General features: G+C 40.0%; 1 protein-coding gene across 1 annotated transcript in view; it reads left to right on the forward strand.

Moving 5' to 3' along the window:
* Positions 1-23,838, forward strand: part of nelfa (negative elongation factor complex member A) — a 47,658-nt gene that overhangs the window by 17,208 nt on the left and 6,612 nt on the right. Inside the window, exons 2-9 of the mRNA XM_059965556.1 lie at positions 4,379-4,550; positions 5,062-5,223; positions 8,258-8,347; positions 8,862-8,989; positions 12,011-12,080; positions 19,654-19,742; positions 20,227-20,338; positions 21,117-21,418. Of these exons, the coding sequence (XP_059821539.1) occupies positions 4,379-4,550; positions 5,062-5,223; positions 8,258-8,347; positions 8,862-8,989; positions 12,011-12,080; positions 19,654-19,742; positions 20,227-20,338; positions 21,117-21,418 (1,125 nt within the window). The remainder of the gene's footprint in view (positions 1-4,378; positions 4,551-5,061; positions 5,224-8,257; positions 8,348-8,861; positions 8,990-12,010; positions 12,081-19,653; positions 19,743-20,226; positions 20,339-21,116; positions 21,419-23,838) is intronic.

Raw genomic sequence — 23,838 nt, forward strand, 5'->3', positions numbered from 1 at the left:
GCATGGCAAAACTTGTGGGCTGCCCCCAGCACACCCTTGGACTGAATTGATCATTAACAGAGACTACACATTTCATTGTATGTTTCAAAGTTCAAACCAGAATTCAAAGTAAAGTATTTTGGGATTCATTTTCTTGTGGGCATTCACAGTAAATACAAAGAAACACGATAGAAGCAATGGAAAAACTACACACAAGACAAACAACCAATGTGCAAATGACAACAGACTGTGCCAATACAAAATAATACAAAAAACAAATGAAATAATTATAAATAAATAAGCAATATAAATTTTGAGTACATGAAATATTCCTTGAAAGTGAGTCCATAGGTTGTAGGAACAGTTCAGTGTCTGGGGTGAATGAAGTTGAGTGAAATTACCTTCTTTGGTTCAAGAGCCTGATGGTTAAGGAATAATAACTGTTCCTGAACCTGGCGGTGTGTGTTCTGAGGCTCCTGTATCTCCTTCCTGATGGCAGCAGCGAGAAGAGAGTATTACCTGGATGGTGGAGGTCCTTGATGATAGATGCTGCTTTCCTGTGATGGACTGGGCTTTGTAGGTTTTTTCCAGGCAAGGGCATTAGTGATTCCATAGCAGGCCTGGACGCAGCCTGTCAGTATACTCTTCACTGCATGTTTTAGTGTAAATGTGGCAAAAAAAGCTAATCTTTCATCTTTAACAGCAAACTCAACTAATACAAGAGTTTGTATTAAAGCAGAAAATATTGGAAACACTTAGCAGATCTGATTCATTTTAACTCTATGCCATGGCCATTAATTTCCCTTCGAATTCTTAAAGATGACTGTTATTTCTTCTTGTCGTGTGCACCATATGCATTTCAGAACTCATAGATGATTTATCATTGGATAAAACTTGCTGTAAAACCTTTCCCCTTAACATTCAAGACTCCTTGCTGTACTCTGCTCTTAAATCCTAAGTATGCTTTCCCAGACTCCATCCAAACCGCGCTCATATAATGAGACATACTTTGATATTTGGTGCTTTTGTATATTCTCCTTGAGCAACTCTGTTCTTACTCAATTTTCAAAGAATAATTGGGTTCTGCATCCACCACCACCACCTCTTCCCTCAAGCTCTAAATTGATTTCATCTGTTACTTGTTTTCTAAGTTACTGTATTACGTTTCTTCATTAGGGTAATTTTTCTATCTCTGCATACCTGAAGCCTCTCGTGTTGCTTTAACCTCTTCTATAATAATTGGGTTGGAGACCATATTCATGATTGCTGCATCAACTCTACATCGACAGTATTTTTATATTCATGGTGAACCTAAGATTATAGTAGTACCATAAGATATTGGTGCCAAATTAGGCCTTTCGGTCTATAGGTCTGCTCCTCCATTCAATCATAGATGATTTATTTTCCCCTTTAAGCCCATTCTCCTGTCTTTTCCCCATAATCTTTGATGCTCTTACTAATCAACAATTTATCAACTTCTGCTTTAAATATACCCAATGACTTGACCTGCACAACCATCTGTGGCAATTAATTCCTTAGATTCCCCACCCTGGCTAAAGAGATCTCTCCTCATCTCCATTCTGAAGGCTGTGCCCTCTGGTCCTAGACTATCCAACTATTAGAAACATCCTCTCTACATCCACTGTATCTAAGCCTTTCTAGACCATCCATGGTTATTTTTCTAATTCTGAACTAAATCTTTGACTCTCACATTACTTGTTACAATAAACCTGAGCCACTCGCTACTCTCAGCATCTCTGTCCCTATTCCTATTACAGTCGGCCCTCCTTATCCGCGAATTCCGCATGCGCGAATTCAACCACTCGCGAAAACCCAGAAGTGCTCTTCCAGCAAGCATATACAGACTTTTTTTTCTTGTCATTATTCCCTAAACAATGCAGTATAACAACCATTTTACATAGCATTTACATTGTATTAAGTATTATAAGTAATCTAGAGATGATTTAAAGTATACGGGAGGACGTGTGTGGGTTATCGTGCATCAGAATCGAAAAAAATCAGAAGTTCTCTTACTAAGTAAGTCGGAACAGGTACATCCAGTATTTAGCATCAATTAGTCAAACGTTTGTCTTAGTATATAGTATATATTTTACCTTTCTATGCATATAAAACACTTAAGAGTGCATGTTTCAGTGCCGGGCTCGGGAATGGAAGTTCTTGGGACTTGGGACAGATCGTTCCCTAGTGCGCTCTCCACCGTGCCAGGTTGATGTGGAGGATCAAAAACCCAAAATCCAATAATTAAACCACTGCGTTGCTTAGTAATAATTGTAGCTTATGTCGGGGCAGAGCCTTTCTCACTTTATCCTTTAAAATTATTCCAATCGTTGACCGACCTAGCCTAACGCTTTTCCAATTACCAATGGTGTTTCACCTCTTTCCAATCGCTTTATTATTTCCACTTTATTTTCAATCATGATTATTTCGTGAACAGAAACACTGTGCATTCAGAGCTCTGGCGCCAGGTCCTAATGTCCACCGGATTGAGACAAGTTGAATAAGGGACTTGAGCATCCACGAATTTTGGTAACAGCAAGAGGTCCCGGAACCAATCCCCCGTGGATAAGGAGGGCTGACTGTATAACATTTACTGTCTATGGTCAGTTTCCTGATATTGCTGCCACAGTTCTTGAAGGATGCAGATAAGAATATCTACTGCACCTGTTCATTAGCAGATCCTTCTGAATAACATCAGTTCCTATCAAGCCTGCCTCTGTGTCTCAGGTCTATCTACCCAGGACAATCTGTTTTTTATTTAAGAACCAGTGACTAATTTAAAACTCACACATTGCCTCTTTTGTTGTCATATCTATTATTTAAGGGATTAGTGAACAATTTTATAATCAGAATTGGGAATATCCTCAGCAGCTCCTGCTGTTTCACCCCACCTTGTGCTAATCTTTTCTTTCCCTGGATCTGACACTGATCACATGACTCTGCTTGTAGCAAAATATAAGCTCTCCATGAATTTAACAGCAAGTTGGCAGGCATTTGGAATAGGGATATATTTTTCAATCTGCTTTCTTTTGTTGTCTTATTTTGATTGTTACGAAATTCCCGTAACTGGATCAATTACCAGCAAAGATAGAGAGGTCCGTTGAAGTCTGATGGTACTATTTTTAAAAGTATTTATTGATAAAGGGCACAAAAAGAAGATTAATGCAAACATACAGATAATATACGTCGTCAATACTCAATCTAAAAACGCGGGTATAATAATAATCATCAATAAGCAATAGCTCTGTTGTTTGTCTAGGGGATATTGTATTGTCCGATGGAAAGATAAAAGTCACTGTCCTTTCAAGCTGCAGCTCTTTGGGTTTAAGAGAGACGGTTTTAAACTTGTCCGGGTCTTTTATGAGGCCAATCCGTTGAGTCGGGGGAGTTGGTTCCCCGTTGTTAGTTCCAAGTCGTTTTCCGTGGTACCATCCACCAGCCCCCAGGTAAGGGAACGGAACGCACGTGGCTTCCTTCAAATGGCTTCCCGCTATTACGGGATCGCTAGAGTTTCTTCTGGTGTGTCTGAGGGGTTGTTCCTACAGCCCCTCTTTTATTCTGACTCGCAGGGTCATAGATGTCAATCAGGTTGGGGGTGATGCAATCTCTCCTTCAACCAGCCCACTTTGCCCGAGGGCATTCGCGTAGCAGAGCATCTCAATCCACAAATCTGTCTCCAAGAGACAATGGCCATGTCCCGTAGCTTTACATCGCTATGGGGGGGAGAAACGTGACATCCTGCACGTCTCCCCCTTATGTCTTGGGCCCCCCATTTGACTCAACCCAACAGTGATCTGGCGATTCTCACAAAGGAGGGGGCTATGGACGTAACATGATATACAAAGTTAAATTTCTATGTGGTTGCTGAGAGCACATTGCTACCTCCTGCATATAGGTATGTACACAGCTGAAAGTTGTACAGGGATAGAGCAGAGTGACTACTACTCATGTGCTTTCCAGAATCATACATAATTAAAACACACCCAACCATCTATACAAATCTCATTTACCATCCCTTGCTCCATAGCCTTCTGTGTTTTGTCGATTTGTTTGGCTAAAGTGTTCAGGAACCTGCTGCCTCCAGACCCTCAGTCAGTTAGTTCTAGGTTTCAATCACCCATTGAAAAATACAAACTCTTCCTTGGATCATTTCCAAACCTCCTTGCCCCTTTTTCCTGATCACATGCCTTCCAATTTTAAAATCTTTGCTCTGGGGGTAAATGTCCTGTTATCTAGCATATCAGTTCACTTGTTCGATATTTGGGGGGCATAGCGCAGAGTGAAACCAAGAATAAAATTGCTACAAGGTATAATATTACAGATTTCCAATTTGGTCTTTCTTCTGTCTTTTATTTAATGCAAATGTTTGCTTATTTTACAGATGAAAAATTCTTTGACTGAAATTGTGCATCTTGCTGCAATGGATTCTGACTCCTGGGTTCAGATGGTAGCAGATATTCTAAAAACTTTTCCTGACACTGGCTCACTCAACCTTGAACTAGAGGAACACAATCAGAATTTACAAGAAATTCTTGGTGAACTCCGAGAAAAAGGTATTTTAGTAAGGTTGAAATCCCAACACACACATTCTCACAAATGTAATCTTAGAAGCAGTTTTCCTATACCTGCAGTAACAATGACTTCTAAAGGTGTAGTGCAATGCTCTTAAGTTTCAGGTGTTAATTGTGGGATTGAGAAAATTTAGCTAATAGATATTTTAATAAGAAAACAACAATCAAATCACTTCTTAAGTGCTTATGATTCACATTCCAAATGGCAATTTTTCACAAAATTCCACTTCCTCCACCCTTCTTCCCCCCCCCCCCCCCCCAATCACCATTTTTATTTGCCATTTTTTCTTGTTATTGGTCTTGTGGAACTAATTTGTCTTCTGTGTCAACATCCCATATGGGTTTAAACACACTGCCTAATCGAATAGGCAGTGTGGCAAATCAATAATTACAGTGGGTGATTTGATCAATCTTATTATTGGCTTTTTTTTAGAATGTTTTGAACATTTTTGGTAGGCACAGGAGACTGACCTTTTAGTTTTTTTAAATCTAGTTAATGAATGTGAAGCCTCTGCTATGTTGCCTTTGGAGTGCCAGTACTTGAACAAAAATGCCCTGACAACCCTCGTGGGACCCCTCACGCCACCAGTGAAACATTTTCAACTTAAGCGAAAACCCAAAAGTGCCACGCTCAGAGCAGAACTGTTACAAAAGTGTGAGTAACTGTTTAGTAAACTATCTCTGAACCTTGTATTCCTCTTTGGTGTGTGTGTGTATATATATTCCACAAGAGACCCTTCTAATCAAATTAAAGAGGGGAGTACAGCTGAAAAATAGAATGCCGTGATGCAAAATATATAGGTTCAAGGTTATATAGTCTCATACCACCATTGTACATTTAAATGATGTAGGCCAGAAAATCCAAGATTGTTTCATGTCTGAGCTCACTGTAACGTAAAATCGGGCAGAATTCCTGTTGCTAATTATATTACAACATTCTCTACTGAAAGATGATGACTGGATGTTGATTGAAAAAGGTAGTGCCACTTTATGATGTGTGAAGAATTTGGAAATTGCCATTGCCTAAAGCCCTATGGTATAATATGCTGAGAAAATCTGCAAGGATGTTGCAGGGTCACAGTCAAGCTCATCTAAAGTATTAGCCACACTGGTTGCTGTCCTATGGACAGAGGAATCTAAGCAGAGGTTTAAATAAGATGTATGCAAATTGACAGTTGGAGGTAATGTAGCCTACCAGGAAGACAGATATAAGGTAAGAAAGGAACTGGTAAACATATACACCCAAAGAATGAGAGGGTTGAATCCCAATTTATGAAAGGATTGTAGAGGTAGAGATCCCCTTAAAAACCTAGATAAGTATTTGATGTGCTATTTATTGCAGGTCTGTATGCTGGGAAAATGGGTTGACCTAAATGGCTTATTTCCAGCTGGAAGACCCATCTTCCTTCTGTGCAGAGAATATCTGTAACTCGGGTAATTACAGTACTGCACTAGAAAATTAAGATACAGTTGGCCCTCCTTGTCTGCGGGGGATTGGTTCCAGGACCCCCCGCGGATACCAAAAATCGCGGATGCTCAAGTCCCTTATTTAACCTGTCTGAATGTGGTGGTCTTTAGGACCCAGCGGAGCCCCGGAGTTTATTTAACCTGTCCCAGAGCGGTGGGCATTAGGACCTGGCGCAGCTTTGAATCGGCAATGTTTCTGTTTACGAAAAAAATCACGATCACGATTGAAAATAAGGTGGAAGTAATAAAGTGATCAGAAAGAGGTAAAACACTAACTGTCATTGGAAAAGCATTAGGCTACAGTCAGTCAACAATCGGAACAATTTTAATGGAGCATGTGAAAGGCCCTGCCCCGATGAAAGCTACAAGTATTACTAAGCAACGCAGTGGTTTGATTATTGAAATGCGTATGTTTAAGTGTTTTATATGCAGAGAAAGGTAAAATATATACCATATACTAAGAAAAACGTTTGACTAACTGACACTAAATAATACCGGGTGTACCTGTTCCGACTTCAAATCGACTTAAAGACAGACACAGGAACGGAACTTCTTCATAACCCGGGAACTGCCTGTACTTTTAAATCATTTCTAGATTACTTATAGTACCTAAATTCTATGCAAATAGTTGTTATACTTTATTGTTTAGGGAATAATGACAAGAAAAAATAGTCTGTATATGCTCAAACAACGAGTGCTGGAGAGAGAACTTCCGGGTTTTCCTGCTCCACAGTTGGTGGAATCCGCAGATAAGGAGGGCCGACTGTATATACCTTGTCTGTTGTGAGGTGAATATACCTCATTTGCAAGCCAACAAGAAAAAAAGGCTATACAGAGCACTAGTTTTTTTAACGGTGGAAATGGCTAACTTCCTGCACCCCTCCCTCCAGTAAAAGAACCCCTTATATTTCTCATAAGTCAAGTACAGTGGATTCCAGTTTACTATGACACATTGGAACTAGTGCATTTTGGCTCAATTAAGTGGCTGCCCCAGTTGGCTGAATTTTCAAGGTAATAGGAAGGTATAAAAAAGACAAACTACTGTTTAACTTAGTAACAAACTATATATTTAAATGAAGTACAAAAAAAAATTAGAACTCTACCAATAGTACTACAGTACTATAAAACTGTGCATTAGTTTCTAATACTTATTGGCGGAGGAGTTCATGCAATGTACGCAGTTGTGTTCTTTTGATTGACCGCAAATGAACAAAATCAGCACAGGCACATAGTTCACATAATGGACTGCCTTCATACAATGTTTTTGGTGATTACCTCCTCCAAATCTTCATTTTCACTGTGACATTCAAGATGATTGTTGACATCTTCAAATTCTTCATAGTTTCTAACTTGTTGAAGTAGTGAAATTGTTTTATTTTCACTCCCGGCATTTCTAGCATCTCCAAAACTGAATACTTAAAACTGCAGTGAGCAAAACAATTGTCGTACTGCCTATTTATTGCCACCTATCAAGACAAAATTCACTGATGCTATTTAAAAACTCTTCATTCTAAGCATTGTGTAATGGCCAAACAATTGCACGTGACTGATGCTTGGTAGAAACTGTTCAGCAGCAGTATCCTGCCCCAATTAAGTGGCAGAGGATCCTAAATAAACAAAGGGAATCACAGCTATTTTCTTTTTGTTCTTTAAGAGTTGTCCTAAATAAGCAGCACACCGATTAACCAGAATCCACTATAATGCCTCTAGTAAACAGGAAAATGGCAACAAATGTAGCCTTGCAAGCATTGGCATGTTCCAACATATAACCAAAACTGAATAGCAGGCCTAAAAGGCTGTTTACATTATAGTATTTCACCTCAGTAAGATTTGAACATCATGAGTTCCAGGAAGAAAAATGAATAGAACTTGGGAGAGTATTTGTGTGTGTGTTTTTTTAGAGAGAGTAATTGCATGAAAATGCTATTTCATTAGTCTTAAAAATTATATTCCATTTGGGTTGAGGGACAGAATGGCTCATTGTTTTCAGAAGTATTTTAGATTTTTTTTTACTCAGTCTAGAATTGTAACTTCAGTTCAGTGAGATTTTTATTTGTCAATGCTTCAAGTAGCTTAAACGATAAATACAAATGCTTTTGAAATTAGATTATCTTCTCAGGATTTTCTTTGTCTCCACATAGCTTGGTTATAATGCAACTCATGTCTCTGGTGTGTACCTTTTTTTTAAGATTATTTCCAAAATTTGTTTTATTATCTTACAGCAACAGAAACTGCACAGCAGCTCAAAAAGACCTCTGGAGTGCCTTTTCTAGCCAAAGGGAGAGGTTTGGTTAAGAAAATCGATACCACTAGTATGTATTATTAGTTACTAATATATAATCCATATTCTAAGTAGATCAATATTTTTTCTTTGAATTTGCAGTGGGCTTTTATTCTGATTCTGATTTCTGTATCACATGTATATCGAAACATACAGTGAAATGTATTGTCTATGTTAACTACCAACATATCCAAGGATGTGCAGGGGCAACCTACAAGTGTTGCTAGACATTTTAGTGTTAACATAGCATGCCACAATGTTCAGCAGAACAACACATGCAGTAACAGTAACGACAGCAAAACAAGCCCCTTTCCTTCCCTCCTTCCATCCATCTACCTAACCCCTCACACACAGAAATACAAACACACCTCCAACCCCAGGGCAAGCTGTGGAAAATGTAACATCTGCAGTTGACCTTAAGTGAAGTTTTTAAACATTTGGAAATTCTGCTTAACGATGTAACATGATTAAGCATAAAGGTACAGTTGTTTTCTAAAGCCAAACTTGTGGCTTTATGCATTTATTACATTTATTTGACTCTACAGCACCCCTCAAAGGTATCCCAAAGCAAGCTCCATTCCGGAGCCCCACTACTCCCAGTGTCTTCAGTCCATCAACAAATAGAACACCAATGGCTGTTCGGACACCAGTGCGAAAAGAAAGAGGAGTGAAGGTTAGTTTATTCAGTGGCAGAGTTTAAAGTCTCTGTTAATGTGTTTACTGTGAATATTTTGTTGCTTCAAACCAAGTTGGGTCTAATTATGACACAACATGGATCACCAAGTGCTACAGTGCACCCTGTAGTCTGCTGCCAAGAAACCATTTTGCAGTTTTCTGTATTTGAGTCCTTGCCAAAAATTGATTACATTTGTTTCTTTCACATTTTGTCTTTAATTAAAATTTTCTTACTAAGTTCCATAAATGAATTTTTATTCTATATCACAGATTTTTTATTATGTATTTCATAAGGTTGAATTTCATTACCCAAATGGCATAATACAGTGGTACACCTTAATTTCCCTTCAGTTGCTATTGTTGTATATGCAAGGTTAAAATCACACTTCTCTAAACACCAACCAAAAACATTGTTTCCTTCCTTGAAATGTGTAAGTAATTGAAGATTTTCATAATTTTAAAAGGAACGGTATTTCACAAGTTATTTTTCTTGATCAATCTGATAAATGTGCCTTTACATACATTAGTGCAGCATAGGAAGAGCCCCTTCATCGCACGATGTTGTGCTGAACTAAATAAATTGGTAATCAAATGCCCGACTAATCTAATCCCCTCTTCCTACAGTATCTATATCTTAATCCCTGTGCATTCATCTGCATATCTATAACATATTCTGCAGATCCTGATGAAGGGTCTCGGTCTGAAACATCATCTATTTATACATTTCCAAAAGATGTTTCCTGACCTGCTGGGTTCGGCATTTTGCACCTGCATATCTAAGAGCATCTTTAATGCCTCTTGTTTTTCCCTCCACTACCACCCCTGGCAGCACATTCCAGTCACCCAGCACTCTCTGTAGTTAAAAGAACTTGTCTTGCACATCTCCTTTGAACTTAACCTGTCTGACCTTATATGCATGCCCTCTGGTAGATAGATAGGTAGATACTTTATTCATCCCCAAGGGGAAATTCAAACATTTTTCCAGTGTCCCATACACTTATTGTAGCAAAGCTAATTACCTACAGTATTTAACTCAGTATAAATATGATATGCATCTAAAATCACCCTCCCAAAAAGCATTAATAAATAGCTTTTAAAAAGTTCTTAAATAGTTTACTGAAGTGCATTGAGTGGTAACTTAAGCTCAGTCCTAACCCCGGCACTTTAACATGTCTTGCCCCTGGTGGTTGAATTGTAGAGCCGAATGGCGTTGGGGAGTAATGATCTCTTCATCCTGTCTGAGGAGCATTGCATTGACAGCAACCTGCCGCTGAAGCTGCTTCTCTGTCTCTGGATGGTGCTGTGCAGAGGATGTTCAGGGTTTTCCATGATTCACCGTAGCCTACTCAGTGCCCTCCGCTCTGCCACCGATGTCATACTCTCCAGTTCTGTGCCCACGACAGAGCCCGCCTTCCTTACCAGCTTATTAAGATGTGAGGCGTCCCTCTTCTTAATGCTGCCTCCCCAGCACGCCACCACAAAGAAGAGGGCATTTTAACCTTGAGGAAAAATATACCAGCTATTTACTCTCTTTACTTCTCGTTTTCCGAACCTCTTATCAAATTTCCAGACCGTTTCTGCCACACCAGAGAAAACAGTGTAAGTCTGTCCAACTTTCCTTATAGCAGATACTCTGTAATCCAGGTGGCATCCTGATATAATTCATCTGAATTCTCTCCAAAGCCTCAACAAGCCATGGATAATGGGGTGACCAGAATTGAATGCAGTACTCCAGGTGCAATATAACTAAAGTTTTATAAAGCTGCGACATAACCTCCTGACTGTTGAACTCATTTCCTTCACTAACGAAGTCAAGCATGGCAAATAACCTCTTTACCTCCCTATTAACATGGGCAACCATTTTCGGGAAGCCCTGGGCTAGGACCCCAAGATTCCTCTGCTGTTCAACACTGTTCAGTGTCTTGCTGTTAACAGTACACTGTTCCTTTACATTTGATCGGGAGAATTTGATTTACATTTGATTGGACAAAGTGCAACACCTTATATCTGCTGGGTTAGTCACCATCTACCATTTCTGTATGCCACTGTATCCTTTGCCAGTCTTCTATACAATCCACAACACCACCAATTGTCATATTCTCTGCAAATTTACTAACCCACCCATCTATGTTTTCATCCAGATAATCATCTATTTTATATATTATTATTTTGATGAACAGCAAAGGTTCCAGTATGTGAGAGGGAAAATGAATCAGCTAGGATGAAATGGCGGAGCAGACCCAATGAGCTGCATGGCATAAATATACATACATCTTTTATGGATTTTTTTGATCCCTGTGGAATCATTGCCCTCCTCCAAAAGTTTTCATCAATAGCAAAAATGTTCCCTTTGCTTTTGTTACCTAGCTCCATTTAGATTGAGGCCGAAGCTATGCATTTTATTTGTTTTTGTTTCATATGGCAGGTCTTCTCCTTACATTTCTAATTGATTTTTGTCAAATGATGAAGTGTGGCCCAGGAAAGGCAGACACGAGTCTGTCTGCTCAGGGGCCAGGGTTGAATCGATCTTCGTCTGGCATCTTGTTTACAGTCATTCCAACATGGGTGGCCCTGAGTTGACACTGCCCAATGGAGTCCTTGAAGCACGCAAGCCTCCACATGCGTCAACATTGTGCATTTTATGAAGGCTTTGGAATATGGATAAATTGATTGTTTTTGTGTGTATTTGCTACACAAGACAGCATTCACTTTAATCTGCACTGTATCAATCTTAACTTGATGGGCTTAAATCTGTGTGAATGAATGTGGGTTGAAAATTCTATAAAAGATCATGTTACGTTATTCCTCTCAGCACCTTGTGGCGCATCATGCGGCAACTTTAGCATTTTGTCTGTTTTCTGCGAGGCCGAGTTGCTAGCTCGACATATAAAAGATCATAGCTATTGGGAATTACAATCTTCATTTGATGCATTTGTGAGTACAATTTATAGTGATTCAGTCAAGAAGAAAACACTTACAAGAATAAATACATCAGTAATAATCATTTGTTCTTTTCTAGTTGCTGGACATATCAGAGCTTGATATGGTAGGTGCTGGCCGGGAAGCTAAAAGGAGAAGGAAGACACTAGGTTAGTGAGATCCAATTTTCACTGCAAAATCATTTGTGTAAGTGACTGTTGAGGGAGTCTGGAATGGGAGATTGATCCATTTCTCAGTGCCATAGAAACAGTAATTAGGAGTAGGAGGGAGTTCATTTAGAATACACAGAACACTACAGCACAGAAACAGGTTTGGCCCATCTGATATATGCCAAACCATTATTTAATGTACAGTGCAGAATAGGCTCTTCGATTCCTTCGAGTCACGCCACCCAACAACCCCGGATTTAACCCTAGCCTAATCATGAGACAATTTACAATGACCAATTAATCTACCAACCATTACGTCTTTGGACTGGGAGAGGAAACAGGAACACCCATAGGAAACCTACATGGTCATGGGGAGAACATACAAACTCCTTACAAACATTGGCCTAATCCCATCAATCTGCACCTGGATAATGGCCCTTCATACCCTTCCCATCCTTGTAGCTATCCAAATTTCTCTTAAGTGTTGAAATAGAACCTGCATCGGCTACTTGCACTGGCAATTCGTTTCACACTCTGAGGGTGAAGTAGTTCCTCTTCATGTTCCCCTTAAACATTTCACCTTTCACTCTTAACCCATGACCTCTAGTTGTAAACCTACCCAACCTCGGAGGAAAAAAGCTTCTTGCATTTTATCCTATCTATACCCCTCAAATTCTTGTATAACTCTATCAAGTCTCCCCTCAATCTTCTACATTCTAGGGAATAAAGTCCTAACCTATTTAAGCTTTTCCTGTACCTCAGTTCAAGTCCCAGCAACATCCTTGTAAATTTTCTCTGCACTCTTTCAATATTATTGACATCTTTCCTGTTGTTTGGTGACCAAAACAAAACTGCGCACAGTACTCCAAATTAGGCCTCACCAATAGAACTATAGAACATTACAGCACAGTACAGGCCCTTCAGTCCTCCATGTTGTGCCAACCCATATAATCCTTTAAAAAAAAGTACTAAACCCACACTATCCCATAACTCTCCATTTTTCTTTCATCCATGTGCCTGTCCAAGAGGTTCTTAAATACCCCTAATGTTTTAGCCTCCAGCACCATCCCTGGCAAGTCATTCCAGGCACTCACAACCTTCTGTGTTAATATATTTTAAAAAAACTACTACAACAACAACTTACCCCTGATGTCTTCCCTAAACTTCTGTCCCTTAATTTTGTACATTTGCCCTCTGGTGTTTGCTATCGGTGCCCTGGGAAACAGGTACTGACTATCCACCCTACCTATGCCTCTCATAATCTTGTAGGCCTCTATCAAGTCCCCTCTCATTCTTCTACGCTCCAAAGAGAAAAGTCCCAGCTCTGCTAACCTTGCTTCATATGACTTGTTCTCCAAACCAGGCAACATCCTGGTAAATCTCCTCTGCACCCTCTCCATAGCTTCCACATCCTTCCTGTAATGAGGTGACCAGAATTGAACACAATACTCTAAGTGTGGTCTCACCAGCGATTTGTAGAGTTGCAACATGACCTCTCTACTCTTGAACTCAACCCCCCTGTTAATGAAGCCTAACATCCCATAGGCCTTCTTAACTACCCTATCAACCTGTGCAGCGACCTTAAGGGATATATAGATTTGAACCCCAAGGTCCCTTTGTTCATCCACACTCTTAAGTAACTGACCATTAATCCTGTACTCAGTCTTCTGGTTTGTCCTTCCAAAATGCATCACCTCACACTTGTCTGGATTGAACTCCATCTGCCATTTTTCTACCCAACTCTGCAGCCTGTCTATATCCTCTTGTAACCTTCGACAACCTGCAGCTCCATCCACAACTCCTCCAATCTTCGTGTCATCCGCAAACTTACTCACCCATCCTTCCGCCTCTATATCTAGGTAATTTATAAAATTCACAAATAGCAGAGGTCCCAGGACAGATCCCTATGGCACTCCACTGGTCGCCGACCTCCAGGCAGAATACTTTCCTTCCACAACTACCCTCTGCTTTCTTCCTTTAAGCCAATTTTTTATCCAAACAGCCAAGGTTCCTCTTATCCCATGCCTCATGACTTTCTGGATGAGTCTCTCATGAGGGACCTTGTCAAATGCTTTGCTAAAGTCCATATAGACCACATCCACTGCCCTACCCTCATCAATTTCTTTTGTTACCTCTTCAAAAAACTCAATCAGGCTCGTGAGGCACGATCTTCCCTTCACAAAGCCATGTTGACTATCCATGAGTAGACTGTACTTCTCCAAATGCTGGTAAATCCTATCCTTAAGAATCCTTTCCAGTGGTTTGCATACCACCGACATAAGATTCACCGGTCTATAGTACCCAGGATTCTCCCTATTACCTTTTTTAAACAAGGGAACTGCATTTGCCATTCTCCAGTCCTCCGGCACTTCCCCTGCAGCCAAAGAGGATTCAAAGATCATAGCTAATGCTCCTGCGATCTCTTCTGTCAATTTCCACAACAACCTGGGGTGTATGATATCCGGCCCTGGGGATTTATCAATCTTAATGTTTCTCAGAAGATCCAGCACTACTTCTTTAATCTCCACATTGTCCCACACACAGACCTGCTCTACTTCGACCTCATCCTGATCAAGATCCTTTTCACTTGTGAATACTGAAGCAAAGTATTCATTTAGGACCCCCCCCCCCCAACCTCCTCCGCTTCCAGGCACATGTTGCCCTCTTTATCCTTTAGCGGTCCCACCTTCGTCCTCGTCATCCTCCTATTCTTCACATACGTATAGAACACCTTGGGGTTCTCCTTAATCCTACATGCCAAGGCCTTCTCATATCCCCTTCGAGCTCTTCTGAGTCCTTTCTTTAGCTCCTTCCTAGCTACCCTATATTTCTCATAAGCCCCTCGTACTTCCTGCTTCTATCTAACATATGCCTCCTTTTTCCTCTTGACGTGTTGCCTCACATGTTTCATCAGCCACGGTTCCCTTTTCCTACCATTTTTTCCTTACCTCACTGGGACAAACCTATCATGAACCCAGCTCAAGTGGTCCCAAAACTTCTCCCAAATTACTTCTGTGCTTTCCCCTTTGAACATCTGTTTCCAATTTACTCTCGCTAGTTCCTGCCTCATCCCTTCAAAAGTTAGCCCTTCCCCAGTTAAGCATTTTACCATTTCGTCTGATTTTATCCTTTTCCATAGCTATGCAGAAGCTAAGGGAGTTGTGGTCACTCTCACCAAAATGCTCCCCCACCAAGAGGTCTGTCACCTGACCAGGTTCATTACCCAGAACTAGATCCAGTATAGCGTTTCCTCTCGTCGGCTGGTCCACGTAGTGTGTCAGAAATCCTTCTTGAACACACCTGACAAATTCAGCCCCATCTATCCCCCTTGCACTCAGGAGGTGCCAGTCAATATGAGGGAAGTTGAAATCACCCATAACTACTACCCTGTATTTCCTGCACCATTCTAAAATCTGCCTACTTAACTGCTCCTCGGTGTCCCGAGGGCTATTTGGGGGCCTATAGACTACTCGCAGCACAGTGATTGATCCCTTCCTATTTCTGACTTCCACCCAGACCGACTCCGTGGACATGCCTTCTGCAGCATCCTCCCTTTCTATAGCCATGATACTATCCCTGACCAGCAATGCCACTCCCACCCCCTTTCCTACCTCCCATCCTATTCCTTTTAAAGCACTTGAACCCCGGGACCTGCATCATCCAATCCTGCCCTTCCTCCAACCAAGTTTCAGTAACGGCCACAGCACCATAGTTCCATGTACTAATCCATGTAAGTTTATGCTCCTTGTTCCTAATACTCCTAGCATTGAAATAGACACATTTCAACCCCTTTAACTAGCTACAATTATGTTCTGTCCCCTGCCTGTCTTTCCTCATCAACTCAGAACTCTTAGCATCATGCCCTTGTCCTTCTACCTTAATTCCTGCACTCACATTCTGATTCCCACCCCCCTGCCAAACTAGTTTAAATCCTCCCCAACAGCTCTATCCAACCTGCCCGCCAGGATATTGGTCCCCCTGGGATTGAAGTGCAACCCGTCCTTTTTGTCAGGTCACACCTGCACCAAAAGAAGTCCGAATGATCGAGAAATCTGAATCCCTGCCCCCTGCTCCAATCCCTCAGCCACACATTTATCCTCCACCTCATTCTATTCCTATTCTCACTGTCATGTGGCACAGGCAGTAATCCCGAGATTACTACATTTGAGGTCCTGCTTTTCAACTTCCTTCCTAACTCCCTGTAGTCTTCTTTCAGGACCTCTTCCTTTTTCCTACCTATGTCATTGGTACCAATATGTACCACGACCTCTGGCTGTTCTCCCTCTCACCGCAGGATATTCTGGACGCGATCAGAAACATCCCGGACCCTGGCATCTGGGAGGCAAACTACCATCTGAGTTTCTTTCCTGGGTCCACAGAATCACCTGTCTGAACCCCTGACTATAGAGTCCCCTATCACTACTGCCTTCCTCTTCCTTTCCCTACCCTTCTGAGCCACAGGGCCGGACTCTGTGACAGAGACTCTGTGACTGTCGCTTCCCCCAGGTAGGCTGTTTCCCCCCCACCCCCCACCCCAACAGTACTCAAACAGGAGTACTTATTGTCAAGGGGTACAGCCATAGGGGTACTCTCTAGTACCTGACTCTTCCCCTTCCCTCTCCTGACTGTGACCCATTTCTTTGTCCCCTGTGACCACCTGTCTGTAACTCCTCTCTCACCTCCTCACTCTCCCTGACCAGACGAAGGTCATCAAGCTGCAGCTCCAGTTCCCTAACACGGTCCCTTAGGAGTTGCATCTCGATGCACCGGGTGCAGATGTGGCCGTCCGGGACGCCAGGAGACTCTAGGACTTCCCACATCTGACACTAACCACAGAAAATTGGCCTCACACACATACTACCTCCTTTTGCAATCAACAACTGCCTCACCTCGTCCCGTTACTGCCAAAGCCCTTTCACTTCGCTGTACTGCTCCCAATGTCTTATACAATTTCAACATAACATCCCAACTCCTGTACTCAATACACTGATTTTTGAAGGCCAATGTTCCAAAAGCTTTCTTTATGACCCTGTCTGCCTGTGATGGGATCTATATTCCCAGATCCATCTGTTCTACCACAATCCTCAGTGCAATTATGCTCACTGAGTAAAACCTACCCTGGTTGGTCCTCCCGTAGTACAGTATCACTTTACTGTATTAAATTCCATCTGACATTTATCAGCCCAATTTTCCATCTGGTCCAGAACTCGCTGCAAGCTTTGATAGTCCACTACCCCCCAATTTTGGTGTCACCCACAAATGTGTTGATCTGGTTTACCACATAATCATCCAGACCCAATCCAATGTCTCCTTGGGAACTGTGACACGCATAATGTGCCAACTTCCCTGCTCACTTTTTTTAAACTCTACCTCTTCGCAAACCAATGTCTTCTTGGGAACTGGCACGTAAATTGTGATTTAGCCCTTTAAGATTTGAATGCATTTAGCCCTGCAAAATTTTTAATTGTTCGATATAATCATACCTTATCATCGAAATGCAGTACCCAATTCCTTTTTTATCCTAGTATCTTATGATCTCTTTAGCTATTAGCACTTTATTTAACTCCTCTGAAATATAATGATTTGGTCTCAACTAACCAAAAGCCAAATCCTGAAGTTTATAAAGCAATTAAAAAGTGTTTTTTTAAATATATTTCTATCCTGTTTTTCAACTCTCTTTAGCCTGCTCTGCAAATCTATCTCAGCTTCTCTAATCTATCCCAGCCTCTCCATTGAATCCATGAAGCAAAACAATGGAACCAGTCTAGGAAATCTGTATGCTCTCTAAAACCTTTAAATCTTTAAAAAGAATTGGATAATACTGCAGCTCTGGTCATAGACACATTGGATCGTTTGTTTTGCCAGATGTAAAGAGATTATAGAAATGGAAATTATTGCAATAAGGCTCATTGTGGAGGCACTGTCAAGTAAAATTGAGTTGTATATTAGTGTAGATGATCAAAAGAGTAAATCAGGAAAGGTACAGAAGTTTTAGGAGGGAGCTAATGTGTTACCTTGGACTTCTCTGTCAGATTATCATCATTCTACCAGGATAAATGGTCCTTCTGGCAATCTAGTATAATTTTTGTCATCAATAAGAACATTGAAGTTTGGCATCATATGCAGATTTTGAAATTATGCCCAGACCCCCGGTCCTTCATTGTGTACTAAAAATGGCAGTGATCACAGTACTGAAATTTTGGACTAGAATTGTGTTTATCCTTCGAAGTCTGATGGTTATAATTTTTTTCCTTTCTTATTCACCAGTTTTATATCCAAGTTGCAAATGCCTGGTTATTGTATGGCCTTTAATTTTACTTAGCCACATTTTTTTAACTCTGTCCTGCAAATTAGCTGGGCCCTTGCTGGTGAAAGGTAAAAGGATCAGGCTGCTTAAGAATAATTTCTTTTTTTTAATCAGTATCCTGTACTTATATACAGCCTGATTGTTCCTTTTGGAATTTAAAGCTGATACTTGTAATCCACTACTTCACCAACATCTAACCTTCTTCCACATTGTATGATTTGTCTCCAATCCTTCCTTTCATTTTATTGTAAGGTTAGTATGTTCCATTTTGAAATGGTCACAGAATTACTAATTTTGTCCTGTAATTAAGCAAACAGTTCATTCTGTACAGCTTTCTGCAAACTGTTGTTTTTTTTTTTAAATTTTAGGCCAAATGTTTGGTTTTGTTAATAATTCTTCAAAAAAAAATCCAAGCTGGGTAATGGACCTCCCCTCTCAGTACATACACTGATTTGCTTTGTAAATTAATGATAAATTAGCTTTAATCTTCAATGACATGGTGAAAATTTCTTCTTAAGTTTCATCTGATCCTTGAGATTTTAGGATGATTCAAGCTTTGTAATTGGAGCAAATTGAGTTGTCCTTCGTAACATGGTAAGGTACTATTAACCACAAGTTATCATTGTAGGTTTATACTTCCTTAAATGTAGCAGTAGTAGTGTTGTTGTAATGGTTTAGCAATCAAATCTTGCATTTAAAGTATGGCTTACAATGCAGTGCAACTCCTTTCTGTTTTCTGAAATTAGCCTGAGCACTTCATTCAGTCTTTATTGTTCCAGTTTTATAGCTGTAACATTAGTTTATTATGAAATAATAAATCTTGGGCTGAGAAATGTCGTCATTGGTATTGAAACATCCATGTGAGAAATTGGTGCTTCTTAAAACAGTAGTTATAATTGCTGTGATCTATGAGATGCTTTACTCCACCTTCTGCTAGACCTGATGAGGATCAGGATGATAATTTTATTCATTAATGTAGATGGTCACATCAATAAGCTGAAATTTCATTTCCTGTTCCACCTAATCGCTGCACAAAATAAATCTTTCACATGTTGAAACACAGTAGAAGAACCTGCCTGTGCTGAGCTGAAATGCATACATTAATTTTCTTCACTGTCCTCTGACTGAAGATGACTTTTACACTTGTCTGATTCTAGAGAGCAAGATGTAAATAATTTCTGAAATTTGTCATTTATTTTATCATGGTTTATTAACAGATAAATTAAAACACTTGGTGACATTTCTAACTTTTTTTCTTAAATTCAGATACAGAAGTTGCAGAAAAACCTGCCAAAGAAGAAATGGTTGTTGACAGCGTCACACCAGATTATGCTGTTGGTCTGGTCTCCACACAGGTAAATTGCAGATGAGGTATCAGTGAAGGTGACATGAATTAACCCTGTGATTTAACAATTTATTACAATAAATTAAGAGGTTACTATTTGAAATTCTGGTTTCTTTGCTCAGTATTTAAGCAGACTCCTGCTGCAATCATGGATGTTATGACTATTTCCTCTAATGCTCAAAACTCAAATTCTTATTTTACTGTATATTGAAGTGAATTACTTTAAAAAGCCCTGTACAGGCCTAAGCACTTTAGTGAGAGATGATCCAGCTTGTTCTAAAAGTATATTTTCTGTCCTGTGGATAAATGCTAGTTGCTGAATTAAATCGTTTTGGAAAAATTCTAAAGTTATCATTGGTAATTTATCATCATTTTAAGCTTGACCCTGCAGTGCACATAATAAGTTTAATTTTATTCTGAAACATCTAATTGTCTTCATAAATGTTTTTTAAAGGTTAGTAATATTTTATTGATTCCTTGTGTATTTTTTGCAGAAACTTGGTGCTTTGAGTAATGATAATGCACTACCATCTACTAGTTACTTACCTGCTACACCAAGTATGGTGCCATCATCGTCGTACATTTCCAGCTCTGAAACTCCACAAGGTGAATGTCAGCAGACTAGAAGGGGGTGGTAATGATTAATCTCGTGTGTAATTAAAGGGATGGAACATAAACTTTAAAGTAGTCTTGTTCTGCAACTAACAAATGTCACAGTGGGCTATGAGGCAGCAGCTTCTAATCACTTGTTCTCTGGCAGACATTTAGTGAATGCCTAATTGATTGCAATGGAATTTGATATTAATGGTGGAATTTTCCTCTGAGCTATCATTTCTCCCGAGTGTTTTGCTGTACACATCTTGTACACAAAATACAGTCATATACAAAAACAAGCTATTGTGCTGAAACAAAAGGCGGGAGGGCAGATTTTCATTTGCAGTGGAATTCAAAGCTAATAGAGACATTCGATTTACTAGTTTGTTAGAAATATCTTCCCCAATAATGTGATGAGAAAGAGCAATTTGTTATCATATCTATTGGAGGTGCATTTTAAGGTTATAAGGAATCACATGATAGAATGTGTTGATGTAAGGCGGTAAAAATGGTGCTAAAATATTATAAGAACCTATATGAGCTGAATGCATTTTTCTTTGTCGTAAACATCCAACCCCAAGTGCAAGGCTTTGAGGGAAATAAAATGATAGGTGATGAGTGTATTTATGCTTTAACAATGTCTATCTGTAGTTTGTGTGGGTACAACCAGTGATTACATCTTAAATTATTTAATAAGCAACAATATAGAAGAAGCAATTCCGTGGCACATAATTGAGATTGTTGGAAATGGTAGTCGTGAGTTACAGAGTCTTTCCTCTTCCCTGAACAGCTAACACAGTCGGATCAGTCCGGGATGCTCTCCAGACAAACAGACTATCGGAAGAGTCCACAGCTCCTACCTCTGGTCTACCTGGCCAGTTCAAACAAAGAACCCCAATTTATAACAGCAGCTCAACAACATCTACCTCAACTACCACTGCCCCAACTACCGTGCCTGTCACAGTGACGGCTCCAACAACACCCGTACAGCAGCAAGCGCCGCCTCCACAGCAGACACAACAACAGCAGCAGGCACCGCAGCCACCACAGACACAGCCGTTGCAGCAGCCTCGCAAGAGTCTTTCACTCACAGTAAGTAGGAAATATAGGACCGGATCTCTGAAAGCAATGAATAAAAAGTTTGCTCTCCACATGTTGCCTTTACTCCAATGGGAAAATGTTCCATCTGAAAATTCTGCATTGTTGTGACATTTAGTCTGGATTTGTTAGAGATTTGTGTGGCCTTCACTGCACTGAATTGTGATTATATCGCAAGGGAAACTTATTTTGAGGAATATTGGGAAGCGTTGTTCATTTGGCAAATGGATTTCATTTTCCACCACTTCTGCAGAAGTGACTCCACCTTCATCTCAAATACGTATACCAACATTAGATGGAACTTGTCTTTTTCTTCATGCTGCTTAAGGAAGTTGTGCAGTTTTTTTGCTTCATTAAGGATTTTAGACCGAATGAGAAGCAGTTTTCCTTGATTGAAGATGAAGGACCAGAGGTTACAGTGATTAGGAAAACTTTAATGGTGTAGAAGGGAAAGCTTCCTAAATGCAGCAAATGCTACTGACAGTACAATCCCACTGAAACTGAGAATGCATCTTATTTATTATGTTTAACTAGTTCCAGCACATCTAAGGCACTTATTGTATAGCAAGAGTACAGTTTGTAGTGTACAACTGAGGTAATTACAAAGCTTGATGAGTTGCATCTCATTGTGCTCTACACAATAATCCCCTGTCTTTTGTCTGAGCGTATTGCAGTCCTAAGGAGATAACTTTAAATCTAAAATATTTTGGATAACCTGTTGCCTCAAAGCCTCCACCCTGTTTTCCTCTTCAAGGCTTTTCAATTTGTTTCTGCAGGTTTTAAAAAAATATTTACCATTGCACTTTAATCTGCACCCTATCACAAGCATTCCCCTGTTCTCTGCAACATCAGACATGCTTAATCGCTGTTTTTCCCATTTTAGTTAAGGGTCCCTAACAAAACAACATCCACAATTTCACTCCCCACGGATCTGCATTCACTTACAACATTGCAGTTTTGTTTTGCTTCATTGTGTGTTATGGAGAGATTTGATTATAGTGAGCAGTTTATAAAATCAACATATTTGTGAAGGAAAGGAGGCTGAGAAGTCAGTCACAAACACGAGAAAATCTGCTGGTGCTCAAACTCCAAAGCAGCACACACAGAATGCTGGAGTAGCTCAGCAGGTCAAGCAGCATCTATGGAAAAGAACAAACAGTTGACCTTTTGGGCCAAGCCCCTTCTTCAGGTTGAGAGGTGATGGAATTGTTGCTGTTGGGGTGCTATACAGATTAAATCAGACTCTAACGTGTGTCCCCTGTGGGCACAAGTGTCTCTGGAGAGTTCATGAAGTAAGTTACAGTGGCAGATTTTTAAAGCCTGTGGGGTTGTGGCTGCACTCAATTGACAATTTCTAAGCAGGTTATTTGTCACAGTAAAATTCCGATTGACTGGCATATTGATTTTATTAATGCCCCGACATACTTTTAATTGACCATTTCCAGATGTTGCACAGTATTATAATCTCTTCTGTGAACCAAGCAAATGAAAACTGCTGGAAGTGGGTCCCAGTGGGTGGGAGGGGAGAACAGCAAATATTACCTGGTAATCCAAATACCAAATCTCCAGCTAGTGGATTGTTGGAGTTATATTATTGCAAAATAGCTAGATGATGCTAGGTGGTAACTTTAGACAACCAATTGTCTGCAAAAAAGAAGTCCTATGAAAAACTTTAAAATTAATATTATGGCTTAGATTGTAAACATCTACTGCTAGGATACCCAAGCAGTTGGAGAATCCAATGAAGTGAACATATAAAAATATGTTCTTTATGTTCTTTATGTCCAGACAGGAAAAAAACTAAAGAAATAGCCTGCAGTGGAAAAGAAGTGTGGGTTAATTCAGAACTATCTCTAAAATTAAGGTTGATGCTCCCCAAAAGAAGAGAATGTTAAAAAATATCAGGGAAGGCAATTTCAACTTGCCATTCCTACATCTGCTGCCATATACAAGACAGAAATTAGTTTTGTGTCCGCTGTATTAGAAGGACAGATCACTTCATTTATATATTTAAATCATGTTCCATTGGGATCCTGGTTTAAATTTAATAAACACGTTTATACAGGGAAATCTGAACTGAAATGGAAAGAAGCCAGTTCCTAGAGACGAGTGTATTTTAGAAAACCTGTTTGTAGATCTGGAAGAGCAGAAGTGCCCTTAACTTCACAGTCCTTTCTCTTTTGAATAATGTGACTTCTAGATTACCAGAGGATAAACATGGATCTTATTTTTAATCTTAGTCTTGATGAAGAGTCTTAGCCCAAAACGTCGACAGTGCTTCTCCTTATAGATGCTGCCTGGCCTGCTGTGTTCCACCAGCATTTTGTGTGTTGTTTGAATTTCCAGCATCTGCAGATTTCCTCGTGTTTGCTCTTATTTTTAAATTAGCATTTCTGTGTTCTCGACAATTAATT

This window comes from Hypanus sabinus, chromosome 3 (genome assembly GCF_030144855.1).
Source record: "Hypanus sabinus isolate sHypSab1 chromosome 3, sHypSab1.hap1, whole genome shotgun sequence".
In the NCBI taxonomy this organism is placed as follows: Eukaryota; Metazoa; Chordata; class Chondrichthyes; order Myliobatiformes; family Dasyatidae; genus Hypanus; species Hypanus sabinus.